Source organism: Pagrus pagrus, assembly GCF_965226575.1.
Source record: "Pagrus pagrus genome assembly, chromosome: 6".
NCBI classification, from domain to species: domain Eukaryota; kingdom Metazoa; phylum Chordata; class Actinopteri; order Spariformes; family Sparidae; genus Pagrus; species Pagrus pagrus.
This window is the reverse complement of record NC_140190.1, coordinates 15,770,919-15,797,436: the sequence shown is the minus strand read 5'-3', so window position 1 is coordinate 15,797,436 and position 26,518 is coordinate 15,770,919. Positions and strand designations below refer to the sequence as shown.

At 41.2% G+C, this 26,518-nt stretch overlaps 2 protein-coding genes across 3 annotated transcripts in view; both read right to left on the bottom strand.

Moving 5' to 3' along the window:
- qsox1 (quiescin Q6 sulfhydryl oxidase 1) overlaps positions 1-12,390 on the bottom strand; it is a 30,092-nt gene extending 17,702 nt beyond the window's left edge. Inside the window, exons 1-8 of the mRNA XM_084355820.1 lie at positions 11,880-12,390; positions 10,743-10,843; positions 8,765-8,813; positions 8,395-8,497; positions 7,141-7,231; positions 6,653-6,798; positions 2,965-3,099; positions 2,756-2,885 (exon numbers count right to left, since the gene is read on the bottom strand). Of these exons, the coding sequence (XP_084211946.1) occupies positions 2,756-2,885; positions 2,965-3,099; positions 6,653-6,798; positions 7,141-7,231; positions 8,395-8,497; positions 8,765-8,813; positions 10,743-10,843; positions 11,880-12,171 (1,047 nt within the window). The 5' untranslated portion in view covers positions 12,172-12,390. The remainder of the gene's footprint in view (positions 1-2,755; positions 2,886-2,964; positions 3,100-6,652; positions 6,799-7,140; positions 7,232-8,394; positions 8,498-8,764; positions 8,814-10,742; positions 10,844-11,879) is intronic.
- Positions 12,391-14,350: 1,960 nt separating this feature from the next.
- The window catches only part of cep350 (centrosomal protein 350), a 33,464-nt gene continuing 21,296 nt past the window's right edge, over positions 14,351-26,518 (bottom strand). For both annotated transcript variants that reach the window (XM_084354074.1, XM_084354075.1), the window contains exons 27-37: positions 23,782-24,032; positions 23,478-23,659; positions 23,096-23,246; positions 22,379-22,539; positions 22,159-22,292; positions 21,998-22,050; positions 20,023-21,905; positions 18,997-19,527; positions 18,299-18,445; positions 17,843-17,965; positions 14,351-17,605 (exon numbers count right to left, since the gene is read on the bottom strand). In XM_084354074.1, coding sequence (XP_084210200.1) covers positions 17,438-17,605; positions 17,843-17,965; positions 18,299-18,445; positions 18,997-19,527; positions 20,023-21,905; positions 21,998-22,050; positions 22,159-22,292; positions 22,379-22,539; positions 23,096-23,246; positions 23,478-23,659; positions 23,782-24,032 — 3,784 coding nt within the window. In that variant the 3' untranslated portion in view covers positions 14,351-17,437. The remainder of the gene's footprint in view (positions 17,606-17,842; positions 17,966-18,298; positions 18,446-18,996; positions 19,528-20,022; positions 21,906-21,997; positions 22,051-22,158; positions 22,293-22,378; positions 22,540-23,095; positions 23,247-23,477; positions 23,660-23,781; positions 24,033-26,518) is intronic.

Here is a 26,518-nt window from a genome sequence, read left to right as displayed (position 1 = left end):
GGATTCATAAATCCGGCTTCAGCCTGACAAGACAGTAAATCTAGTAATATTATGACCGGGCGCACGATAAAAAAAACAAAAACGATAAAACAGCCGCCACGTTTACATGTTTGGATGAGGAGATACAATGAGGGGATGATTGCGGACGGATAAGAAACAAACAATTTGTGGAATTATAATTCTTGGACAGAACAGAGTTTAGCATGACATTAATACATAGAGCAGATGAATACATGTATTAATTCCCAGTGTCCTCAAGATGTACAGAACAGCAACAACTACTGTGATATTTAGGTAATATTCAAGCAAAAATGCCAAACATTTGATGGTTCCAGCTTCTAAAAGGGGTGTTTTTTCTTGCCTTTATCACAGTAAATGGAATATCTTTGGGTTTCAGACTGTTAATCTCCCAAATACGAAATCTGAAGAAGTCCTATTGGACTGCAGGAAATTGTGATGGCCATTTTTCACAGTTTTCTGACATTTTATAGGCAACATGATTAATCAATCAATGAAGAAAATCGACGCAGAAAAAAAGTAATAAATTAATTGCATACAATGTCACCCATGCAAATACACACCCTCATGTATGCAAATGTCTTCCCACTTATCATTTCGTGAGGTAAAATTAAAAAGTGCGTCGTGATTGAGGAAATGTGTCACCAGTGTGAAGCGGTGACACTGTGGTCAGATCATCGTGAGTCACTTTCACTCTAATCTAATCACATGACTCATGCATTCAGGAGGTTCAGGTGTCAGATCTTTACATATTGTGTATGTTATCAGGAAGAAAGAATGGTTTAACAGTGAGGACATTTCTTTATCAAAGGACAGTCATTTGAATATAGACACACAAAAAAAAAACAATAGTGGAAAAGAGGATAAGGAGTCTTCTGACCTAAAAAATCAACTATTTGTCTGATATTAAGCATACAAACTGTACAATATGAAACTTTATTTAGCGTTTATTTTCTAAAGTGCACCAATTGGCTCATAAGCATTTCCTTCCGCTTATCATCCACTCTCATTTCAAATGTCTTTCAATTCTAGTTTCACAATCTACTTGCTTGTCATACATTAACTGTTACTAACAAGCTGAATGACTGAAAGGATTCGGTCTCTTTGTAGTGAGATCGCTCAGTCAAATGACAATAAGGACTGTCACAAGTCAGTGGCAACAATGAAGGCCTCCTCAGCTACACAAAGCCCCGCTGAGCGGCTGGTCCGTTCTGGTAGGGGGACAGGCTAAAAATACCACTGGGACCTGCTGCTATTGACTAAACAAACTGGAGCTAATGGGAGGCCACAGTGCTCTGCCACCCCCCCAGAACACACACACACACACACACACATACGCTGATACACAGTAGCTTGCTACAACGCCTCCCTAGAGAGTGAGATATAATCAGAGAGATTGGTAGCAGACTAGGGCAGTGAGACAGCCTGGTGCACAGCCAATAGGGACAGGAATAGCAGGTCAGGCCTCATCATCACAACATGTTTGCCTGGCTGGCACACTTCAGCGAGGAAGGAGGGAAAAAGGGAACGAGGGAGCATGTAATGAGTGGGTGACGGAAAAAGCTGGAAAAAAAACAGGAAATTATGTATTGGATCTAAACAAAAGTGGATTAATCAAACAAACATGGAAAACAATATGAAAAGAAATTGTATTCACAAGAGCAGAAAAGAAGTAAAAGAGGATGGAGAGAGGCAGGAGAGATAAAAATATATATATATATGGAAAATACAAAAGGGGGGGAGAGGCTGTTGTTTTTGTTTTGTTTTGGTGAACCACAGACGACTGGCACATGCACAAGTATTTACAGAGACGCCAGTGTGAAACCAAAAGTAGGAATACTGCATGAGGAGGAAGAGGAGGCGGAGGAGGAGTAGTGGTTGGGGTATCCCAGGGAGAGTTTGATAGTAATCAGGCTGTGTCTGTGTAAACCCTGTGGGCGACCAGTGGTTGGCAGCCACGCTTCAATCCCCCTGAGAGTCAACATCAAGAGGGTCAACAATACCCTAGAGAGTATTTGTGCTTCTGTTCTGGTCAATGACATCCACTTCTTTAAATAATGTGTGCAAGTGTGTGGGTGGTAAAAAAAACAAAAGTGCATTTGACAAAACAGTTAATGAGAAGAATTTGCTAAATAAGCTGATGGATTCCAAAGTCATAAAAATAACATGTTGTGAAGGCTGAATGGTGAAAAACAGCAGCTCAAATCTGAAGTGTGAACAAACATTCTGCTGTCTCACTCTCCATCTAGTGGTGACCTGCTGTAACTACACATTTCTGTTGACTGTTTTCTTGGAGCTTGAAATAATGTAACTCATCACTTTTGTTTTCTGACCAATACAGATTTCTTTTAATAGAAACAAATCAGTTTTTAAACAGCCTTTATCTCAGATTTTGTCTCATCAAAATGGTGTTGCCTTTCCTGTTCACTATAGTTTTCAGTAAACAGTCCCCTGATGAAAGGGGCAGCTAGGAAAATATTTCTGATAACAGAAAGTGAAAAGTGAAATGAGGAATAAAATGCTATAAATACAACAAAGTCCTTTTAAATGAGAAAACAATTAATTTATCGAATAAAGCGTGTTTGCATGACAAGTGAATCAAATACTTTACCTGGATTAATATATACTTTCCATCTGTTTTAAATATATCTAATATCTCTAAAATAATAAATATGAACGTTAATCAATGTATATCAACGACTGTTTGTGTGTGTGCAGTGCCCTCTGGTAACTTTACCTTTGTAAGTACAGATGCGTACTTCTTGAGAGAAACCAGAGCCTCTGCTCTGATGACAGTGTGAGCAGCCAGCTCCACACGCAGAGAGTAGTGCAGCGTTGACTCCAGGTCTGCCATGTACACCCTGGACCTGGGCACGCAATCAAACATGACGTCAACAAATAATGAGAGTGAGCAGAGAAAGCTTGTGTAGCGTGAGTCGATCATACCTGTTGAAAGGTCTCCAGGTCTCCTCTGTGTTGTTGGTTTGGACGCCTACAGTGACTGGTGGAGGCTTCCCTGATCGCACAACCCCCGGCAGCCTCTGGAGGGCGTACGAGTAGAAAGCACGGGCCTCAATGTTGCTGAAAGAGAGACAGGACAGGTGAGACAGACTCTCAGGTCGCTCGACATTACTATATGCACAAAGTATGATGTGTGCACACCGTCTCCCTTATTGTTTGTGGCAATGTAACATGAATTGGGCCTGACCCTTAGTTCGGATTAAAGGATCCTTAGTGCCATAGGTGTAATTTACACTGGGGACGCTGGGGACATGTCCCCACGTCTTTATTGAATGGCCGATTTTGTCCACATCACTTTTTGAAAGCATTTTTAATTATGTTCTTAAAAATACTGCAGTTTTCTCCAGGAAATGTTCACTAACAAATGAAACTGGGATGCACCGGTGCTTTCTACTATAGATGTAATATTAACATTGTTCGATTGGGAAGGTGTTGAATAGTGAGTGTGATGCATATTGATGGCTGTTTTTGTGCATTTTTTGCAAAATATTTTCATATTGTCGGCTCTGTACTAGCCTAATCTAGGCCCATTTTGATGTGCCATTATGGAACAGTGTGCTTCAAACCTTACGGCAACAGTTTAGTGAAGGCCCTCTCCTGTTTCAACATGACCTCACACACATAAAGAGAGGTTTACAAAGAACGTTTTTCCAAGTTTGGTGTGAAAGAGTTCAACCTCACCCCTCCAACACCTTTGGGATGAACTGAAACACTGCCTGCACATTTGACATTCTCACCCCACATTAATGCTCTCGTAGCTAAATGAGGAGCAAATCTCTGCAGCTTGTTTCCAAAATCTTGCTCCAAACATTCATAGAAGAGTGGAGGCTGTTACAACTGACTGTACATGTAACCCAGGTTGTGCAGTATTGACTAAAGTGTATGGCTCTCAAACAAATGCACAGTTTTTTTTTCCCCGGCCTTTTGTTTCAGCAGTCCGCTGCTATAAAAAATGTTTTATGACCTGTATTTTTCGCGGCCATATATTTTACACACTTACGGGAATGCATTTCAAATACTGAGCAGATGGTGCCAGAGTAGCGTGGAACTGAGAGAGATCGCTGATCATTAAGCCATGTGATAACGCTGCGACTGGAACCACAACCGTTAATGCTCTCTCTCTCTCCCTTTCTCTCTCTCCTCCACCCCTCACATCTTCCTCTCATTTGCTTTCTCCCCTTGTAAGAGAGAGCAGGGAGAGAGAGAGAGAGAGAGAGAGAGAGAGAGAGAGAGAGCATCGTAAAAGTGGAACAGGATGGTAATAAGGAGGATGGATACTCTGGGCCTGCGCTCACTCACACCAGCCCGGGACTCAATTACACCTGCGTGTCTGGTGGGAGTGTACAGATGTGAAGGGAGAGCCATTCATCCAGCGATCCCCAGGGCCGACGGGCAGGCAGGCAGGCAGGCAGGCATCAGGGTGGGCTGGGGGGGAATGCATTCACCTGGGACCGGCACACATTACATGCATGACGGATGTGAGACGCCCACACACGCTCTCTCTCTCACACACACACACACACACACACACACACACACACACACACACACACACACACACACACACACACACACACACACACACACACACACACAAGCTCACACACACACACTCTGCTCTCCCAGGATCAATCAGACATTCAGTGATGATGGGAGGCCATCTGTCGCCGTGTGCGGCTGGGGCTTGTTTGGCAGGTGAAGCCAGAAAAGCAATGACATTGTTTTCATGCAAGAAATTAAAAAACCTCCCCTCTGTACAGTGATGGAGATGAGGGGGGTTGGAAGGGGAGAGATGGAGGGTGAATAAATAAATCAGCAATAAATCATTTCCTTTTTGCATTTGTCAACTAAAAAGAGTCCTCTTTGCATGCCAAGTTATTGAAACAGCCAAACAAAGAGGCAGAAACAGCAGATGAATTTGCAGGGTGAGGAATGATCAGCGCCGCTTTATGATAGTGAATAATGGGAGCGATTTTGATGCTCTGATCCCATTAAGGGGCCAGATGTTTAAAAGTATTCTCATGAATAGGGTTGAGATAATGAGCACACGATGAAGGTTTTCGGCAGAAAGCAAAGTTGTCGCGTGCGGAACAATAGGAGTCAAAGGAAAGTAAACTTGTGTTTTTTAAATCAAGCTTAATGGAAATTACTGTAGAAAGTTTGAGATCTCATTGAGAGCTTCACACCTTCCAACCATATACACTCACTTATTATAAATTAAAACTGTTAACATCTCTGTGGCTCATTGGTGCATCCTGCCTCTCTGTCTTGATTCTAAATGTTCCTAATAAAGAGGAGAAAATATAATTTCTTAACCTACAGATGTTCTCCTTTCTTTAGGTTAATGATCATGTGGAAAATCTAGTAGTTAAAGCCTGTGTGTATTTTCTAAACGCAGCCTGTTGCACTTCTGATGACTTCAGCTAATCATACAATTAACAATTGTTTGTCGACTGGTGCTTGCAGAACAAGCTGGATGGAAAAACACAAGCGGAACAGTAACAATACTGTTTCACCACTTTGTACCAGTGTACTGTCCTGTACATCACAGATAACAATCAGCAATTCTGGATGATCTCAAGCGAAGTTCAATTCATTGTTACATCCTGTGGGAGGTGGCGCTTGCTACTGTTTAGTCATGGTTACATTTTGGCTCAACAACAATCTTGCTTTTTCCATTTGAATGTTTACAAAGTAGGTTTGTCATTTTAAGGGCCGTCCGAATCCGGCTAGTGTGGAAAGGAGTCTGCACCAGTACTGACGTCATTCTTTCTGTGCCCCTTGTTAGTAGTTCAATGCTAAATAACAGTAGAAACACTGCATTATTTTGGACATGTCCTTAGACTAACACTTTGCTACATTGTCCTTAAACTGCCTCACAGAATGCAATCAAGTCCTGCACACCCACACAGATGTTATTACTTATTCTGGCTATTTATACTGTACCTCTGCTCAGGTTGGAAGTTGGACTAAGCTCCACATAGAAATGAGTGAAGAGCAAATATTAGTCCGACTGTGCTCAACAACAAAATGTAACACGAGGGTCAAACAGATGTTAAGCGAGCACAGTCTGTACAAAGCTCTCACCGTCCTAAGATGAGATCAAATGAGGGAAAACGCCAGTAGGTGGAGTGTGTAGAGCCTTTATAACAAAAGGAATCATCACTTTGTCCCAAACTCATTTTAATTAAATAAAACATAACTGTTTTAAGTATCCAACATAGCTTAAGAGGTTAACAAGTAAGGCATATCAATGGTGAAAGATGTTTAGAAGTTTAGGTTACGGGGGAGCGAAGCAAATGTTAGTTTACCTGCTATTTCTATACCCTCTCCTTTAAGAAAGAAAGCCCCCCACACCTGTGCGACTTTACACCCTATAACAGAATGCTACTAAATAGGGATCTGTTTAACAACAACCCGAATGCCAACTATCCACTCCTTGTAAGTTGTCTAAAAAAACAACTGTTAGTCGTATCAACTGTTACAGTTGATGCAAATGTAAACACAGTACATCCTTTAACAAGAAAAGAGACGTACTGTTGGTATATGCAAATGTCAAAGCTTTCATGAACTGGTAGAACTGGTGGAAGTTAAAGACTGGACAGATACTCACACTTTGAGTCTGGTGAAGTTGCCTCCATGATAGTAAAGGTAGCAGGATGGAAACTCTGTCACTCGCAGTTTGGTTACCAGGTCTTCTTCAGTGCTCAGGACTCTCCGCACTGCAACGTTCTCAAACTGTAACAGGTCCAGGGTTACCTGGTGGATACACACAATGCACATACAGATAAATGGTATATTTCAACATATTAACAAAGTATATGCCATGTGTGTCTGTGATGTCCAATCATTTTCCAACCAAAGACCATGTGGATAAAGGATCTCTCTACAGCTAAACATTACACCATCTTATTTTCTCATTTCTGGTTCAGGTTGTAAAGTCAGCCATAGCAAGAGTGTTTTAGTTATGTGGTGGTACATAGTTAGAAACATGTAACATGTATAAACAACAAGTTCATTTGAAGGCACTTCTCTTAAAAAAAAAAAAAATGCTCTAGGGAGTAGAGAAACACACAGCTCAAGTCAATGGAAACGTGTTACCTCTTGGCCAATGTAGGATTTAGTCTCCTCAAAGATCAGAGCCAGGTGTTCCACGTTGTTTGTCTCAAAGAAGCTGTCAATCTCTGCTTGGCTGAAGAGAGAGCAGCAGATGAAAACATGTAACATGTACGTGTTGCACTAGGCCTTGAAGAAACTCCAAACATCACCAATAATTCTTACAGTTATTGATCTTCGTAGAGATCAAAAAGAAAAATGAAACAATGGCTGAATTTTCTGGATATATTTTATCTTAAAAGACAAAAGGGACATCCTAAAATTAAAATTAAATTGAGAAGGCTTTATTTCATTCGGGCTTTGCCTTGGATCCTTCACAAGGTTATCTTTATCTGAGGAGCACCTACCTCCACAATGACAAACATTAAAACTACTGTACTCAAGTTTGACATCTGCTTTAAAGTGCATTACTTCCACTTGAAAATGTTCTTGTGTAATCGTGACATTTTGTCATGAAGCAAGAGAGCATGATAGTTCAAATCTACTTATTATTTTCAGCATGAAAGAAGAGGAACAAAGAAGAAGAAAACCTGATCATTCTGACAGGAGTCCTTTCAAGCTTAGAATAGAAATAAACATGAACCCATGCTTCCTGTTCCTGCACAACTATTGAGAAAAACTGGCTATGCAGTGCCTAAATACATGCAAGGCAGTGTGTGGGCAGAGCAGGAAGGGCTAGAAGTGTTGACCGAGTCAATGTTTCCTGGTAGTTAGTCTAGTGGTTCTGTCACTAATGCACTAGTGCAAATGAAATCAGAGGAAATGACGCAACGTGCTGGAAAGAAACGTTGCTGCAGCAGCAAAAGCACAAGCCTGCAACAAATGATAGAAGAAATACTGAAGCTAAACAAGGAACTATAATTTACAACACTGTGGTATTCTTTGGTTATAAGTGAGCTTTTCAATGGTTATAAGTGAGTTTCAATGAAACTATGAGATATGTACAGTAGGTGTGGGATAGAATATGGACTCATTTATATTTTAGTCCTTACTGTACATACAGCCATTTCTGGATCTCAAGACTATTTGGTCCTTGAGGATCAACATATCAATTCTGAGATTGTGTAAATGGCACTAAAATACTATACGTTGTACAAATGGACAACTTGGAAAAACTCTTAAAATTAGACGAGCTGCTCCGTTTTTATCAACTCAAATCTCTTTTAATAGACAGTGTCCGCAGTTCTTTAATCCCTAAATGCCTACAATGAAAATGGGCTTATGTGTGTGCATGTTTACCTGGTGGGCTCCAGTGGAGGGCAGGCAGGGGGCCAGGGCTCTGCATGGGTTTCAAGTTTGTCTATGATCCTGTGACGGAGGCCCCGAACTTCCCGAGGGAAACCTGGAAGGTCAAAGAGCATCAAGAGAACATTATGCACTGCTGTTCGTTCTCATGCAAAATGTTCATTCACCAGAATAAACCAACGACTACCTGAGCATGTTTACAAACAATTCATAACTGCAATATTACACAAGCCAAAAATAAAATATGAAACAAAGGGCTGGTAAAACTATGATCAGTATGCACATTGTTAATTTGACACCATTCGACTGATATGAAAGACCATTTCTTTTTATTGGCCTGAGTATCTTCTGTGTGCAGTAGTACCTTTGAAAGCCTGTCCTTTAGAACCAGCCTTGGAATAAGCATGAAAGAACTGCAAAGTGAAAGAGAGACGGTTTGGGTTACTAAGGAAGTTGAGCAAAAGAGAGAAGTGAGATCAGATAAGACAGCCCTCACACGACCATGAGAGGAGCGAAGCGATGTTGTGTAATGTTTGGTGGGGGGGCAGCTTTTCCCCCCGGCCCGTCTTGACCCTTAAATCCTTCCTGGTTAAAATGAGTCGCAGATGTTGAAGCTCTGCTGTGTGTTCAAACAGAAGGAGCTCTTTGTTTCATTGGCTTTCGCTGAATGACACAGGGGAGAGGCGAGGACTGAGAGCAGAGTCTCAAACACACACTACTGCTGACTAATCAGATACGCTACAAACACAAATGCAGATGTTTGGAGCTGAAGCGTTTCTGCAGTGTGGCTGCTGATCAGGCAAAAGTTATCTCGATTGTGAAGAGATTTCTGCATCTAAGTATCTAACACAATCTGTCACTTTCTCATCCAGAAAATGATGTATGATGGCATTTTCTTACATGCAAATTACACTGAATTTTAATACAACAACTGAGACGAGGAGAAAAGCCCCTTGTTGACTGAATAATAACTATCAAAAGTGTATGTTATGACAAATTATCCCCAAAAAAGGTTATTTATTCGAGTGAAAAAAACATAACCTATTCATCTGCTGATGTCATTTCAGTGTGTATTTAAAATGGCTCCAGAAATATAAAAAAATACCTAAATCCACTGAAGAAATGATGACTATAAAACAACTGAAAAACACTAAAAGAGAGGAAAGATAGAGCCTGGTCACTAAAGGATAAAAAGTTAAATTCTTGAATTGACCCTGGTTTATCAAATACCTTTGTACCACCAAATAGGTTTTTTATTTCCACACACGCTTAAGCACATTCTACACAACATGCTGCTCAAAATTAAACATACAGTAAGGCAGCTAACGAGCATGTTCAAGCAAAACTGTGAACATTCCTGATTTTACGGTCAGTTCAGAAAATGTGGCATGGAAGTGAAGGAACCATAAATGGCTACAGTCTGACCGTTACTCGATGTTTGTGGCCAATTTCGACACCAATATTAGGGATTAAAAAACTTTGGACAGATATATCAGCCAAAAATCCACAAATTTGTTGCAATAATCCCTAAAATGTGGTCATAAACCACTTGACAAAGATGGGTAATGGAGGCAGAATATCTTACAGTTTCCCAATAAACTTTATTGTCTAAAACAACATCAGTGCACTAACACAATAAACTTCACTGGGAATTTAATGATTATAAACCACCCCATGCATCTTTAATACACAATAATACATTTCCTGTATTAAGATTTAAAAAAAAGTTTCCATACTGGGGCATATTGGACAGCACATTCACCGATACCAATATATCTGTCTCAGGCCGATATTGTGATATTTTGCTTCAACAGGGTTGCTTTTCTTTTTAGTTTTTTAATGAAGGAAAATCCAAACAATACCACATCCCACTAGGGCAGCAACAAGTGATTATTTCCCTTATCAATTAGCTTGCTGGTGATTTAAGATGATTTCTTACTCAATTTCAAATCAACCTGATATCATAACAGACTTCGAAAACCAGCAAATATTCACATTTGAGAAGTTTGAACTAATGAACCTTTCTGTGTATCTGCTATACACCAGAAACAGAACAAAGGGTGCTCTGTCTGTTCTTTATTTCTTAATTACATATTTAATTCAGATGTGTCTTTCACAGAGTAAAGACTACAATTAGAGCATTATTTAAATAATTAACAGTAAGCTAAAATTAGCTTAAGACTCCAAGACTTTCCAAGTCTCTGAAGTCTTCAACAGTAGACACGGTGGAAAACATCATTATCATTTTCTAATGACATCTGTCCATGGTCATCTGCAGCCATCATGAAAGTTGGGAGTACACAGTATGTGGCCCTGTGTAAACACTTTTTACTGTTTAATACCTTTATGGTGGGATACCCTGTGATGCCGAAGTCAGTGCAGACCTTCCTGTTCACCTCTGCGGCACAGTCTACAGCTGCCAGGTCCACAGCTGGCTTCCACTCTGAAGAACAGACATCAAATAGAGGGAGAGAGGAACCACAGTAAATACAGAGTACTGTCTACTGCACCCCACACAGTCTCCTGTGTTGTACTTGTGCCATGTGTGCCAATGTGTACTTCAGTATATGTACACAGAAGGAAGTCTGTGCACCAGTGTTGCCAAGAAATAAAATCTGCATATTGAATAGACATCCTCACTTTTTTTTGTTAATGATCTTTTTCTAATTATTTTCCTTAAAATTGTACTTTACCAAAATTAAAGTGTTAAATTGTTCATCCATCACTGGTTGTTTGACATTTTGACGCAAAATTTACATTTTTACTGAAAATGAACATCAATCCGAAACATCAGGTTTCAGTCTCCTTGATTTCTAATAATCGGTATCGGCCCTGTTAAAGCCATATCGGTCGAGCCCTATTTAATTAACTAAGACACTTCATTGGACTTTTCATCAACATGTTGGTGAGTAGATAATGGCTGAATGTTCATTCTGAGGTGAACTTATCCTTTAAATATCAAGCAGATGACCATTTTCACCCCTAAAGGCACTTGACAGCACACCAAGAGATCTGTTGCCTCTGTTGACTGAAACACAGGATTGAAATACCCCATGACTGTGTCAGGCCTCCTGCCATCATCACAAACTTTGCCCTCGACTATCACTCTAATTATATTTAATCTCATGGCTGTGGAATATTTTCTTTTGGCTCATGAGCTACAGAAACAGTTGGAGGATGTGATGGAGAGACGTAGCAGATTTTCATTAGATCACATGCTCTAATTAACAGACAGGACAGCATGGTGCTCTCACTGTCTCCATGTAAATGATAAAAGACACAGGGAGATGTTACCCTGGCAACATTAAAGCCACAGGGAAATTAATTATACACTATTTAGTCCTATTTAGCCGGCTTGTCAAGTTAATAAAGCAAGCTCATGGTTAAGTATGAATGTTTATACAAGACTAATATTCAAACAAAGTGCCACTGTGGACAGCTGGAGCTAGCTACGTGACCTGCGGCAGGTCCGTACCCACCTTTAATGTCTCTCGCCAGACTTTTGTAAACGGGGGAGAAGGCGACACAGTGTCCGCACCACGAAGCGTAAAACTCCGCAACTATAGCAGCTGTGGAGTTGACCAAAACCGACTGCACGTTATCCGGAGTTAACAAGATGACTTGGTCTGAGCTGGAGTACAGTCCAGCCTCCGCGGCGGGAGGAAAAACGAGACAAAAACACAACCAAACCGCACACGTTGCTGTCTTCCTGGGATGTATCTGTATTTGTCCAGTAAGCCGAGACGTGGCACGGCCGCAGCGCCGCGCCATCTTCCCCGTCTGAGCTGCTGCTGCTGCCGCCAACGGTCGGTCTGAACCTCCGAGTCACCAAACTTCTCACAACTTTCTCTCCCTCTTTTTTTCCCCGGCCAGCAGGCTGCATGGGTCCTCCCCCCGTCGAGCTGCCGGTGCCTCACGAAAACACCGCTCGTATCAAAGTTACACACCCTCCAACACAAACACTCTTCTTTCTGCTTAACTCGCGCACAATATGTGATGAAGTGATGTAAGCGCTTTGAGTGACACGGACACAATTTTGCCCCTACACGGCTCTCATACAGGAAATAACCGTTAATGCATATTAATATTTAATATTCTTTAATAATTCAACATAAAAACAATGGACCATGAGTTTGACACATACATAAATAAATAAATAAAGTCAGTTTAGTACATTTACTCAAGTACTGGAGTCTACTTTAGTACAATTTTGAGTTACTTGAGTAATTTCATGTTCTGCTGCTTTAAACTTCCACTCCACTAATCTTTGGGGGAAAATATTATACTTTTAACTCTTAACTAACTTTAATTTTTTTTTAAACTAACTGACATGCTGCATCAGAGCCAAAACAGCAGATTTTCAAATCAAGGATTGAAACAAACAAACAAACAAAAAAAACAATTCAAATAATCTGTTCTGATAATCGACCAGACCGACAATCGGCTGACCAATAGTCAATGATGGAATGTAACTAAGTACATCTACTCAAGTACTGTACAATTTTGAGGTACTTGTACTTTCGATTCCAAAATATTTTTATTGATTGATTGTCTTTATACAACACAAACCGAGGTTTGGGCAACATATGCGTACAATTACAGTGCTGTAGGAAATAAAGACAGAGAAAGCGATGGCATATTATACATAGTCAACATATAACAGCAACCACCCATCCCACCCCGCTCTCTGATTATCTTAAAAAGGTATAATCTAGCTATATTATCATTATATTGTATATCTATACTCCTATTATATAGGAATCACATGTGTGGTCATTTCCATGCACACATATTTTTCATGTCAAGGTTGCGGGCACACCACACTGAAGTGTTCCTTAAAGGGACCCCAAGTTTTATAAAAGTTCGCCTCAGAGCCTCTGACTGAGGAACGCAATTTCTCAAGGTCAAGGCAGGACATTGGAGCCACTGACTGAGTGTGGGCGGGGCAGCACCTCTCCATTTTAGCAAGATCGCATGTCTGGCCAAGAGCTAGGTAAAAGAAATCATGCGGCCTTCTGCAGATGTGAATTGGTACGGAGGCCGTAAAGGGCCATGCATTCATACATTTTATTTCCTCTGTTTTCCCGTGATAACGAGTTAATTTCATTTGTTTTCTCGAGATCTCGAGTTATTATCTCGAAATAACAACTGCCATTTTCCCGAGATAAAGGGATAATTTTCTTTAAATCTCTGTGTGACTGTTTCTCCCAGGTAAGTGAACTGTCTTTCCTCAGTTTCAAGTGGGATGTCTAGATCAAATGATTTGTTATTGACTGGGAAGAGTTCACTTTTGTGCAGATTTAATTTGAGGCCAGATATGGCTCCGAACTGTTCCAGCAGGGATAGTGCTGCAGGGAGAGAGGTTATCGGGTCAGCGATGTATAGCAAAAGGTCGTCCGCGTACAGAGATACTTTGTGTACCATGCCTCCCCTGGAGATACCAGTAATGTCTGCACTGTTGGGGAGGGCCACTGCCCAGAAGGAGCGGTTAGCAAGCCCACCCATCATGACATTTTTTGACTAACCACCAAAAACAAAACTTTTTGATATTTTCTGTAACTTTCTTCTCCACACATTATGTTCCAGTAGTTTTTTCCTAAAACAGCCAAATGTTAATGTTGACTGACAAACACCACCCATAAATATCCAAATGCATGAAGTAATACATGTGAACTGGAATGAAAGTGGTGTCCTAAAAGTTGCTACACTCGTCATCAGTCTGGGAGTAATGAGATTTTGCTTTTTCCGCTTGGATACATAAAGTATAGTGCTTTTAATGTGACCTGACACAATGATAAACTCTCACCCAACCACATCCAAACACATCAGCCCAGATTTGCAGCAACAACAAATCTTAACATCTGCTTTTGGTCGGGAGGTCTTTGGCCGGCTCTCAGTGCTGCAACAACACTGATGTAACTGCTGCACTAAATACAGTTCAAGTCAGCAGTCCTTTAGAAACAATGAAAGCTTTATTTACAATTTCAAAGGTCATTTAGTTAACAAATATATACTATGCACATATTTGCAAAGTAAACAGTGTTTATTTTACAACAATCGCTCAGGTTACAGTAACAGTGGGTCAGATAGGATAGACAGTATATTTACACACATAAAAGAATTGTACAAGTCTTCAAGTGCACTCAGCGCACACTCACAGCACATTATTATAAATATTCATAAACATTTCAAAAGACGAACAGGGAACTCTAGTCTGACTGGATTAATTTGATAATCAAATCTTTCTGTGCCAATTCAGATCTACTCCACCCTACACCAAACAGCTTCAAGCTTCTTGAAGGTTTATTAAATCTACAGAGCTGTTTGGTCCACACATATAAAGCAATGCATAAGACCAAGTACTGCATAGTTTCAGAGGAGAACTTAACTTCCTCCCATATACAATCAATTAAAGAGGACAATCCAAGAGGGTTTGCAATAAAGCCTTACAGAAAGTGTTTCTAAGGTTACAGTTACATACGCCTAAAGACCAGACATACAAGCCATACAGCACGGAGAGGTCGGTGTCAAATGTTTTTGGTCTTTTTCTACATTATATAATTTACAGTTTAAACCCCTTAGCAACTCTTAAAACATCGACAGTAGAAAAAGATGAAGTACTCAGTTTAAGGTCACTTTAGCTCCGAACAGTCAGTGAAGATTAAGGAGCTGTCACACGTGCCACAATGAGTTTGTACACAGTTTGTTTGATCTAAGCAGCGCTGACAGTAAGGACTAAAGTAAGCCCTTGGAAACAGTCCTACGTGCTCAGCCTCATCAGCTCTATGACTCACACTATGCAGCCTGTGTACACACAGTAGTTCCTGATAGAGTTTATCAATAAAATGACTCAACTGTGTCTATATGCAGACGAAGGGGAGATGTGACAAAAGTCAGGTGAAATTTTAGACTGACTCATTGATTCTGTTAGCATAAAAACATTTCCTCGGGCTTAAGCAAAGGAAACTTAGAAGGTTTAAAAAACGTTCTCAACTATGCATCGATACAGAAAGATGGATAAGGCAGAAACTGAAGTATTGGCAAACCGGTTAGAAGGAAGAGCAGTCATTTAAAGATCATTTACAAAATTGTAGCATACAGCAGTTGAAAGAGACATTCAAAGAAAATAGGTCCAAGGATGTTGACACATCAACAAAGTTTGTTATAAATCTACAACTCAACTCAAAGAGGCACTTGAAACTGAATGTTGAGAAAGACCTCTGTTGTCTGACTGCATTGCCAGGCTACATTCTGATGGCTGGTTTGGACTTGCTGCTTGCTGAAATGTTTCACAGCAGCAAGTGGAGCATATAACCATGTTATGCTACACGACTAGATGTGTTTTGGGCAAATCTTCAGCTCGTGACCTTTACCAGGAAAACTGATGAAGAGACGAGACAACCAAAGGTGTTTTCTCAGGTCAGAGAACGTAAACTGACTGTAGGATAAGTAAGGCTCAAATCCAGCATTTCAGTACTATCCTGTGATGTGGTTCTAAAAATATCAAGTCACTACTGCCAGTCCTGTGTGTCCCACTGACATACGATACGTTACAGTTACAGCACAGCAACACTCGTTCTATCTTTTCATACTGTTTTTCAATTGCTTCAAAATGTTAACATATCATATGAAAGTGGGACACAGCGATCACACTGACCAACTGGACAGTTGTAATAAAAGTCATACAGAACAGTTTTAATTAACACCACAACGTTTAAATACTAAAAGTTTTCCCCCCATTTTCTTTTTCTTGTTTCAGTTCTTCAAACTTCCTACATAATATATTGCCATGTTCACATTCACATTTGTTTGTGCTTTTTTTACAATTTAATTAGATGTTAAAATCTTCTCTCTATATGTTGACAAGGTCATTTACAATTCAAAATGTTTCTTACTCCTCTAATCAAACATCTTCGCACAATAAATAATATAATTATGGAGACAAAATGTTTCATACAATATCCGATCTCAGTGACGTTTCAATACAGCGCAGTGTCACAGTGTTTGATTGGTGACAAATTTCATGTGTTGTCACTCTCGTCCAGCACAATGGATTTAAAATTTAACTATCATTCTAATGTGAAAGTGCTCAATTTCAGCTTTAAGGGTGTTTCAGGGTGGTCATATCCATACTGGGTGAAGAGTATTGGATTTTTTAAATTTTTTAATTTTATTTTAATGATGCTAAACATACAGCCACAGCTAACACAGATATTTTGGTCAGTCACCTGACCTTAGTCCAACTGAGTATACGTTATACTTGTTGAAGACCAGATTTTTAGACAAAAATTCACTGAAACAAGCAAGAAGGCTGCAATGTATGATGATGTCAACTAGTTTTGCAAATTTAAGGCAGGCTTACAGACCTACACAAGAGGAGCTGTCCTTTGCTGTCCACCCTCAAGTAAAAGTTTAACCATTGTTTAATTTCAATGTGCTGGATTACAGAGTCAACACACGATCATGTCACTGTTAAATCACCTGTAAACTGCACTGTATTTTCTTTATCTGCTATACTATTACAATTTTGGAATCCATATATACATTTACTTTAAGTTTCAATACAAAATATAACAACCTACTTATGTTCCAAGTGGATCTTATATCACAGTCCCATCTGGAACAATCATCTTAGCAGCATCAATGGACTTTAAACGCTAACAAATGGCACAGTCCATCCTATCAAAACATCTACTCATTCTCCAACTGGTGTTTACAAAAAGGACCAGTTCAGGAAGTGAGACTAGATGGTGTTAAGGTTTAACAAGGCTGGATTGCTTGAGAGGCATTTTGTGTGTAGAACAAATTTTGAAACCGCTATAGTTAGCTGACGCAAATTCAGCAAATTAATGTCACAGAAATAAGTAGGAGTTGTTTGGTGAGAGGTAATGCTGGGACCGAAGGCATCTGAGGGTTTGCTGTTGGCACATCAGCTGGTGGAAGACCGAGCGGCGGTAGGTTGGTTGGAGTTCACTGGGGTGAGGAAAGACTGGGGTTGAGCTAGAGGTTGTAGTTTAAAATTGAAGCAGGAAAGCCGTCAGGAGAGGGTGTCTCTTTTGGCCCTCTTGTCATAGATTAGCGTCAGCACGTTTGCAGTGTCCTTCAGCAAAGCTTCAAAAATGCTGTCTGCCAGCTGCATCTTGACAAAGAGCTCGTCCACATCATAGTTTACCCACTGGGCCTCCTCCTCATGGAGTTCCTGAACCTGAGAGACAAACAGGGTCAACTACTGTAGCACGGTGACGTCGATTGTTCATATTGCAGGGAGAATAAGTTTTAGCCAGTCAATTCTACTTCAAGTTAACCGATAAAGCATTGAGCATTGTAATCCTGATTACAAATGTGTTAAACCTTTAAACTTCAAAATAAACAACTTGGTTCCGATTCTATCCAGAAAAAACAAAACAAACAAACAAACAAAACATTTAATTTAGTGACCTACCAGTATGTGATCAACTCTGTCCCGCTTCTTTCTGCCAAATTTGAGCATCTTCTGCCAGTCAGTCTTCTGGCTCTGATCTTTTGTCAGACCGTACAGTTTCAGTACTTCGGCTGCAATAAATTCCTGGTACACAAAGTTAAAAAAAAAAAAAAAAATCAAACACGACGTGTCATCATTTGTGTATTTAAAACAACTTGAAAGCTTGACTCCATTTTGCTGATAACCATGGTAAATTAAAAAAAGCTATATTGTGAAGTTTGTTTATTCTTAAAGTCACTTTGGAAGATAAAAGACAAACTGCTGTCGGTCCAACCCTCCTATTCCTTCCTACCTATTTGGTAATTAAAAATATTAGAAAATAGTAGGAATGCAGTGAAGGGAACTAGTTTGGGACTTTTCAAAAACATAAATGCAGTGTCTTTTCATGTTGATGGGGACTGTCCTGCAGCACTGTACCTGGATTTTGGTGATGTCTCCTGGTGTCTTTACTCTATGGAAGAAGGAGGACTTGACCCGATGTGGTTTGACCCACTGAGGCTGATCAGTGTTGGGTTCCTCAGTGTAGATCTCCTGAAGCATCTCCCATGTCAGGTCGTACACAGCCTAGGGAATGGGAAGAGTAGTGAGATACTAAGGATGAGCTTAATGCTTCAGTGGATAGGTCTCTCAGGCTGAATAATCCTGCGTTAGATGACCATAAATAAGTGAGAGAACGTGTCAAAATGTCAGCATTATTTACTGCTCAACAGCTCAAGCTTTTGCATTCAAAGAAAAGCAGAGGAAATATCTGGAGCAACAGTCTCAAATCAAAGGCATCTAAAATAGCTATGTAGTCTTGAAATGTTGAGATGCTAATCAGAGAGAAATCCGCTGAATAATGGGAACAAGGCCGCCATTTAACCTCAGTGAACTCACTCAGAGTAAGTGCTGTCGTCAGACTAAACTGCAAGTAACGCTGCTGTTGAATTAGTTCTACTGTAGCGGGACAGTTGTGCAGCTGGCAGCAGGGACGAGAAGGAAGTCAAAGATGTCTTCTTTCTCTTCAGTTGTACAGATTGTGCTTTTAATGGGCACATGCATTACATTTTTCACTAGACTATCTGTGTGGTAATCTTTATTTTTCGATGTCATGTCATGAAAGTTCTTCTTTTCACCTTTCTGTAGCTGCGGATGCTGAGGGCCTCCTGGTCCTGGCTGCTGCCCTCTTTACCCAGATACTCTTGTGTAGGTTTGGGGATTGGCAGTTGTGCAAGGCTCAGTGCTCCCTCCTTCCCCAGGCCACAGCTCTCCCAGATCTCCTGAGTGGCAGCATGGACCATCTTCTCCACCTCTGTGGCAGAGTGTGGCACCACCATGGCAGGCTGCTCAGGGAGTTTGGGGGGCAGGGGGAGAGGCAGCTCCGGTCTAGGTGGAGTCTTGACCTGCTGTTCCCCACCTGGTGATGAGACAAGCCCCCCCAGGCCTACTCCAGATGATGAGCCAGACTTCCCCAGCCTTGCTTCTTCCTCTTCCTCCCTCTGTTTTTGTTTGAGTCTTTGCTGTTCTCTACGGGAGCTGAGGCCAAAGTCCTCATCAAACCAGTCCTGATCGTCACCAAGCTCATCTAGCAGTTCACGACTCAGTTCCAGCTCCGCTAGTCGCTTGGCGAGCTCCTCTTGACCACTGGCCCCCAACACTGGACTCTCCTGTTGGGAAACAAATGCAGGATAAAGTGAATTCCATGCTTACTTCCAGTTTTAGATTAGAGTCTACTGTAAATATGCATATATAACTGCACGATAGATTATGGTTTCACAGGTTTGAACTAGTCTAGAAGAATATTCTTTCTGTCTGATGTTTCAGACAGAAAAGGTTTTCAGCACAGAGCACCAAATTCAATAAAGTATGTCAACATAAAGCTGGACTTTGCCTGGACACATACCAAAAACAAGGGTTCTGCCGGTCAAATCAACAAGCACTGTGGGTCAGTAACATATTGTCATTGCTGGCTTTTCCCCACAATGGAAATTCCACAGTTCAATCACATACAGCACTATCACGTTTTAAAGGTGTTTGCTCATTGATAATGACATTTTAGTTCACATCTCTGACATTACAAAATGAATGCAGACAAAATAACAAACATTTTTATCTTGAAGTTTTACTAACAGCTTACTAAAGAATCAGAGCTATTCACTCACCGGTCGGTTACACAGCTCCGGTGAAGACAGCTCCTCTTTTTCTGTAGGTAGGAAGAAAGGTAGACCATCTTTTTGTTCCACTGAAGAGAACCAGACTTCCTCTTCAACATTTTCAGCAAATAGGTCTCCATTCATCTGATTGGCAGCTTCAATCTTCTGTTCTTTAACCTTTTTAATCTCAGCAAACTGCTTTACAGTGTCTTTCATAAAGTTGTTGAGGAACTTGTCTGCAAATGTGTCCAATGAGTCTCTATCCTTCTGTTCTCCTTTATCATTCCTGATATCTGTGGAAAGATCTGCAGGAGTGAACTTGTGTTGGGAGTCTACATCTTCTCTCTCATCAAGGGTAGTAATCTCTTTCTGACTCTGCTTCCCCACGCCAATCCTGTCTATGTCAGAGATGAGGAGGGTGGTTGGTGCATCCTCAAATTCCAAAATGATGTCCCTAGTGTTGCCATTAGAAATGGGATGCTGTGAATTGAGGTGGGATCCGTCCTCGTTAGCAGACTCATCTGTGATCTTTTTATCTCCAGTTCCATAAATGTTATGAGATGTTTGTTCATTTTTACTCTTCAGATTTCCTTCATTTTTGGATTTGTCATTGTCCGTTTTACGTTTATTCCCACCTTTATCCGACAGATCATCAAAGAATGAGTCCTCGTCCTCTGTGGTATCTGTGTACATCTCATACTTGTCTGGTAGGTGTGTGATCTTGTCTGGAGGAGCGAAGATACCGTGGCTCTCATCACACTCGAAGTATACCACCCCGTCATAAGTGCCGTTGTTGCTCCCCTCAGACTTGTCTAACTCCACGCCAGCCCAGAAACCATTAGCAAAGCTGGTCGGACCTTTGAATCTCAGAGTGCCGGGCTGAACACCACCGACGAGAACCCGATCACCAATATTAAAACCTGACATTTCATCTTTGACAGGAGAGAGAGGGGTCTGCAATGGAGAGATGGGAGGTGAGTGGGTGGAATTAACAATGTTGGTTTCACGTTTGGAGTCTTCTGTTTGGTTTTGAAGATCTAACAGTCGTCCAGACTGATAGCTAGTCCCACTAGTGCCTGAATGGTGACTCAGTTCTTCAGCGATTTCCTCCTCCACCTCCTCATCCTGGCTGTCATACGGTGTGGCTCCGCTTGGGGAGTCCTTTCTCGAGCCCTTGATCTCAGAAGAGGCAGGCCTGGAACTATGATGCTCCTCCCTGGGTGAAGAATTCACTGAAGAGTCAAAGTCATCATGGTACCCATCTGCTACGGGAGAAGATGCCTCAACATCCTTTATAGGTGCCTCCTTCTTTGAAGAGAAGGCGTCAGGGGAGCAGGAATGGTCACTGGATGAGGAGCTGTAGCTTGGATGTGGTGAGATTTTGAGGTCCATTGCAGCTGAATGCGACTTACTAGAGGAGATATTAGATTTTACAGCTTCCTCAGCTTCAGATGTTTCTCTTGTCTCAATTTGTTTATCTTGTTCAATGCCAGCAGATGGAGAATATCGATTATTTTCACTCGTGGATGAGGAAACATGTTTAGATGTAGACAGCTTTTCCTGAGAGTCAAGCCTGTTTTCCTTTTCTAGTTTGAGAAGACATTCAGAATGTTGATCCTCAAACCTGGAGCTGACTTCCACCTCCAGCTCTTCCTGAACGTCAGATCTTTGATGGGACTCAATGTCCTCATCCCCTGACTCAATCATTTGTGTCTGGGCTTCCTTTGAGGGAGGTTTCAAAAGATCCTCTGTGGAAAAGCGGCTCCTCAGTCCTGAGGTCGGACACTCTGGGCTGCCATACACTGGAGTTGGAGTGACTGTTGGTGGGTCTTCATCAGACAATTCTTCAGGCATTGAGGTGGATCTACTATGATCAAGCTGAGGAAGGGCTTCTGTCACGATAGGAAAGGGTCATTATTATAAGAGCATCAAACTAAATACCATACATAATGTATAAATTAGTTAAAATAAGAACATCACTCACTGTGATCAAATGAAGCATCAATTGTCCTTTGAGAGATTTTGCTGGTTTCAGACCTGAAAAACAGGGATTTGCTTTTAATTGAACACCAGTCTTTTCTTACTCATACAACAATCCAAGATATGTTGTCACCAGAGTGACATGTTTACAGCTGTTTGTGGTACCTGTGAGCAGGTGTTTTAATATTGGACTGCTCTGCAATTGAGGTTGAGTCTTTGATCTGGGACTGTGTGTCAGGTGTCAAGTCTGGCTTCTTGTTCAGTTCTGCCTTCGTTTTCTCGATGAAGTTGTCATAACTCTGAAAGGAAAACAGGAGAATAACAGTTAAGATATGAACAAATTTGCTTATATAGTATGCAAATGAATGTACAAGCACACATTTACCTCCAGCTGCTTCAGTAGGCTGGCCTCCTGTGCCTTCAGGCGCTCCTTGTCCCTCTTCTTCTGCTCTTTCTTCAGCTGGTAGGCCATAAACTTTCGCTTTCTGAGCTCTTCCTTCAGGGCCTTGATACGGCTCTCTATGTCACTCTGGTCTGAAATGGGTTCTGAAGGCAAATTTAGATGATAAATCACAGTTAGAATGTGAAACCAGTGCCAGATCTCTGATTAGCCAAGAGGTAATCCACCTTTGTGCCCATTCGAACTCATACCCAATTCTTTGGAGATTAGTGTACATTTTATTTACCAAGAATGCGTTAAGTTCATTTGTGTGCATGTTGCTTTGCTTGTACACGATGAACAAACAGTATTACAAAGATTAAAGGTCTAAACAGTGGCATGAGAATGAATTAAACACATTCAGCTACAATACTAGTCCAGCAAACTGTCTTTTCTTGTGCAATAACTAAGTGCAATGCAAAGGGTTCTCTCCTCCTATCACACAGCTAAGCAGGTTAGGTATCAGGGAAGTGCTTGCATAATGTATTCTTGGCAGCATCACATTATGCCTGACTACAGTGCCAGCATATAGCTGCATTATGTCCACTCTCTCTGTTCCCTCCTTCTATCTTCTCTGTGAACTCTCACAAACTATTATACACTTCAAAAATGTTCGGCGGTGTGTGTGTGTGTGTGTGTGTGTTGAGTCATTGGGTAACTCACCAGTCTGTGTGGCCATTGGAGACTCAGTTGGCTGAATCCGGGCCTGGTTGGCAGTCCGGGAGGAGGAGCGAAGCTGCATCTTGGTTTTGCTGCTACTATCTGAAGGAGAGGCAGCAGGGCTGTGGCTGCCTTTAAGTGGAGACCGGAGAGACTAAACAGGAGGAGGAGGGGAAGATAAAGGAAAATTACTTTGGAGTCAGATGGACTGATAAGGGTATGCATGGATTAATATTTTACATGTACAGTAAACTCACAAATGTATGTTTACCCTGTTGCATGTCTCTCACAAAATGAAAGACTAAAAACAGCCCCAACAGAAAGAGAATGAGCTGGGACTAAACACTAAAATACAACAAGGAAAGAAAGCCAAATTCATGCATACTTGTCTGCTAGGTGACTGGGAAGCTGAAGTGAAGTCCTGGGTGTAATTTGCAGGGCTGCTCTGGACGGAGGCCAAAGGTGTTTCAGGTTGTACTGAAGATGGGCTTCCTGGCTGCTGGGACCCCAGTGCCTCTGTGTGTATACTGGACTCAGGTGTCGCTGAGGAACAGTCACTCACATAGTCTGCAAATATGTAAAACAGATTAACATTAAGTCATTTCTATTTGTCCTGATTGATTTTGATCTTAACAAATAGCTTTAGCTTTAAATCCGGCATAAACCTAGCTACGATCCTGTTAATTCACCTTTCTCACTGTCAGTTCTGGGCTCTGAGCTTTGATGGTGACTGGGGCTGAGGCTGATGTTGGAGATCTCCTTCTTCTCACTCTCTGCCATGTCCTTGTCTCGATGGGTTTGTCTGTCCCACACAGCCAGGGCCTCCTTTTCCATCCTACGGACCTCTGCCTCCTCCTGGTCCAGTCGCTGTTTCCACTGCAGCAGCTCCTCAGCATGGTGACGCCTCTGCATCAGCTGCTGCTCTCGCTTTGTCAAGAACCTGAAGAAGGGTGGTGGTAAGTATGAAGTGAGAGGAGAATGGAGAGATGAGGAAGGAGTGGAGGAAAGGAGTGGAAAGGGAGATTGTGGATGATGGCGAGGAGAAAGAAGAGATAGATGGGTGGTGAGGGATACAGTTAAGTATGAGGAAGAGAAGAGAAGTAGGACAAAGACATTTAGCATAAGAACTATTAATCATGGCATCACAAAGGCAAACACACCCAAATCACCTGGACATCAGCCATCACTGCAAATTCACCTCAAACCTCTGTCCAACACTCAGAAAAGCAAATATGCATACCTACACACCCAGTACATGCTTTACTTATTGCTTTCCCTGCAATAATCATCCAAAAGAGGAAGTGTACAAGCACCCAACAAATAAACGAGCATAAAGTGATGACATGTTAGTCAGGATAAAAGAGGAGCAGGGGAAATAACAGTGAGGATGACAGATTCATGCATCAGACTGAAACCCAGGGACTGAATGCTGCTTGGGTGCAGTCACACACACCTCAAATACCTGAACTCGCCTGACCAATGAGGATAACAAGAGTTCAACACAAGGGTTCTGTTGTCTTGCAAAACCAGCAGAATGTGTAATTTGAAAGTCCAGCTTCCACTGGGTTTCTTATACATACATATATCTGCAGATGTCAGGTATAACTATTGTGTAATGTGGTCTCCCACAGCTATGGGTGCCATTACAGTGCAGTATTATTTAGCCTTGATCTAATTTAGAGGCCTTTCCCTTGGCCTAATGTATACTGATGACAGGCCTTATACTGAAGAACCAGACTGGGGGGTTCTTTTAGTGCCGTCCCAAACTCTATTATAGCCAATGGCCATCTGTACTTATTATCCCATCCTATGCAACAGTTACCGAATAAAGAGAGCTAGTAAAGATTTACAGGGCTCATTAAAGAGATAGACCACTCTGTCTCTGATCTTTTCTCTGCAAAAGTCCTTTTGTCATACTGTGGTTTAATCTCAAAACATTTTGTATCAATGACTGGGCTGGAGCTGACCAGCCAGCAGCCACAATATAAACGACAATGGAAAGAGATGCACTGTATTACTCATTCCAAGAGGCAAGGAAGAAAGATGGGGAGAGTCACAAATTAAACACCACATAAATCTCAGCACAAAGTCAGAGATTTCCCATTCAACAAGGAAGCCTCCTAAAATAAATATAACCTTTAACCTTCACGGAGCAGAATTTATTACATTTTATGTTGAAATTGCTATACAACCAGTGTTATTTTTAAATGGACACACTAGTGGTAATAAAGTCAGTGCCTGACTGACAGAAAACACAAATATTGAAAACTGGCATAAAAATTTAAATATATTAAAAGTGAAATTCTCAAAAGGTTAAATTATTTCAGCGAGGCAGCTTTCCTTGGGCACCCTCTAAGCTTTCACTCAAACCTCCTCCTCCCACAAATCCCATCCTGGAAAAAAAAAAAACCCCAACACATCCAACCACTCATCATTCACAGTCCCACCCCTACAAGGTCCCAGTGCCAGTGGATGAACACAAGCATGTTCCATGGGGTGGGGGTGGGGTTGAGGCAGGGCAGGTTTAGGTGGAGGTGCTGGGAAAGAGGTACAGTACCTGACCAACTGGTTGTAGATAAAGAGCTGGAATTTAGGGTGGAGGTAGGGAAGACAGACACTGAGGGAGGCCCAGTGGTGGGCCGTGAACACAGAGAAGAAGTAGTGGACAGGAGAACAGTGTCTACAACACACAAACACGTGACAGACAACGTCAAGAGTCGCACAAACATGGGTATGGAGACAAACAACACACACACAATGTTGGGGGGGGGGTTAAAAACACATAGAGGGAAACGACAAGTAGAGAGAAAGGGAGAGAGAAGAGTGATATGAGCAAATGTGGTTTCATTGCACCCAAAGTGTTGGTCTGTTAGGTTGCTGACATTTCCTTTTAAAAAATGTTTTGGGAGTTGGATGGTTGGGGGTTGAATGATAGACTTGTCAGTAATTCTGATTCTTAAACAACCTACAACCTGCGAGGTAACAGTCTTAAATGAAGTGAAAAACCACTTTGTTAGTGTGTTACGTAAAACTGAACATATTGTATAAATGTGCTTTGGCTATGCTCAACAGGAGGACAACAGTAACAGAGAGTGATAGAGGGAAAGGAAGCGACAATTGATAGTTTACTAAAATGGATCATAGCAAGCAGTCAAGCCAATAAATGTATGATCAGACACAAATGTGTCTGCTTTTGTTAGAACCTCTTAAGCATTTTATTTTGCATCGATCGAAACCTAACTATAGTGATTCTGACTCCATAATGTATTAAAACTAATGGGAACACAAAAATGAAAAAAAAAAAGGGTTGTTGCTAGTATAAAGTGAAACAAATCGGAGCTTGAAGTCCTACCAGGGAAGAATGGCCTGTGATTTATATTTATAATTTATAAATCCTAAACCCCAGAACAATTAACCCACTTGTTG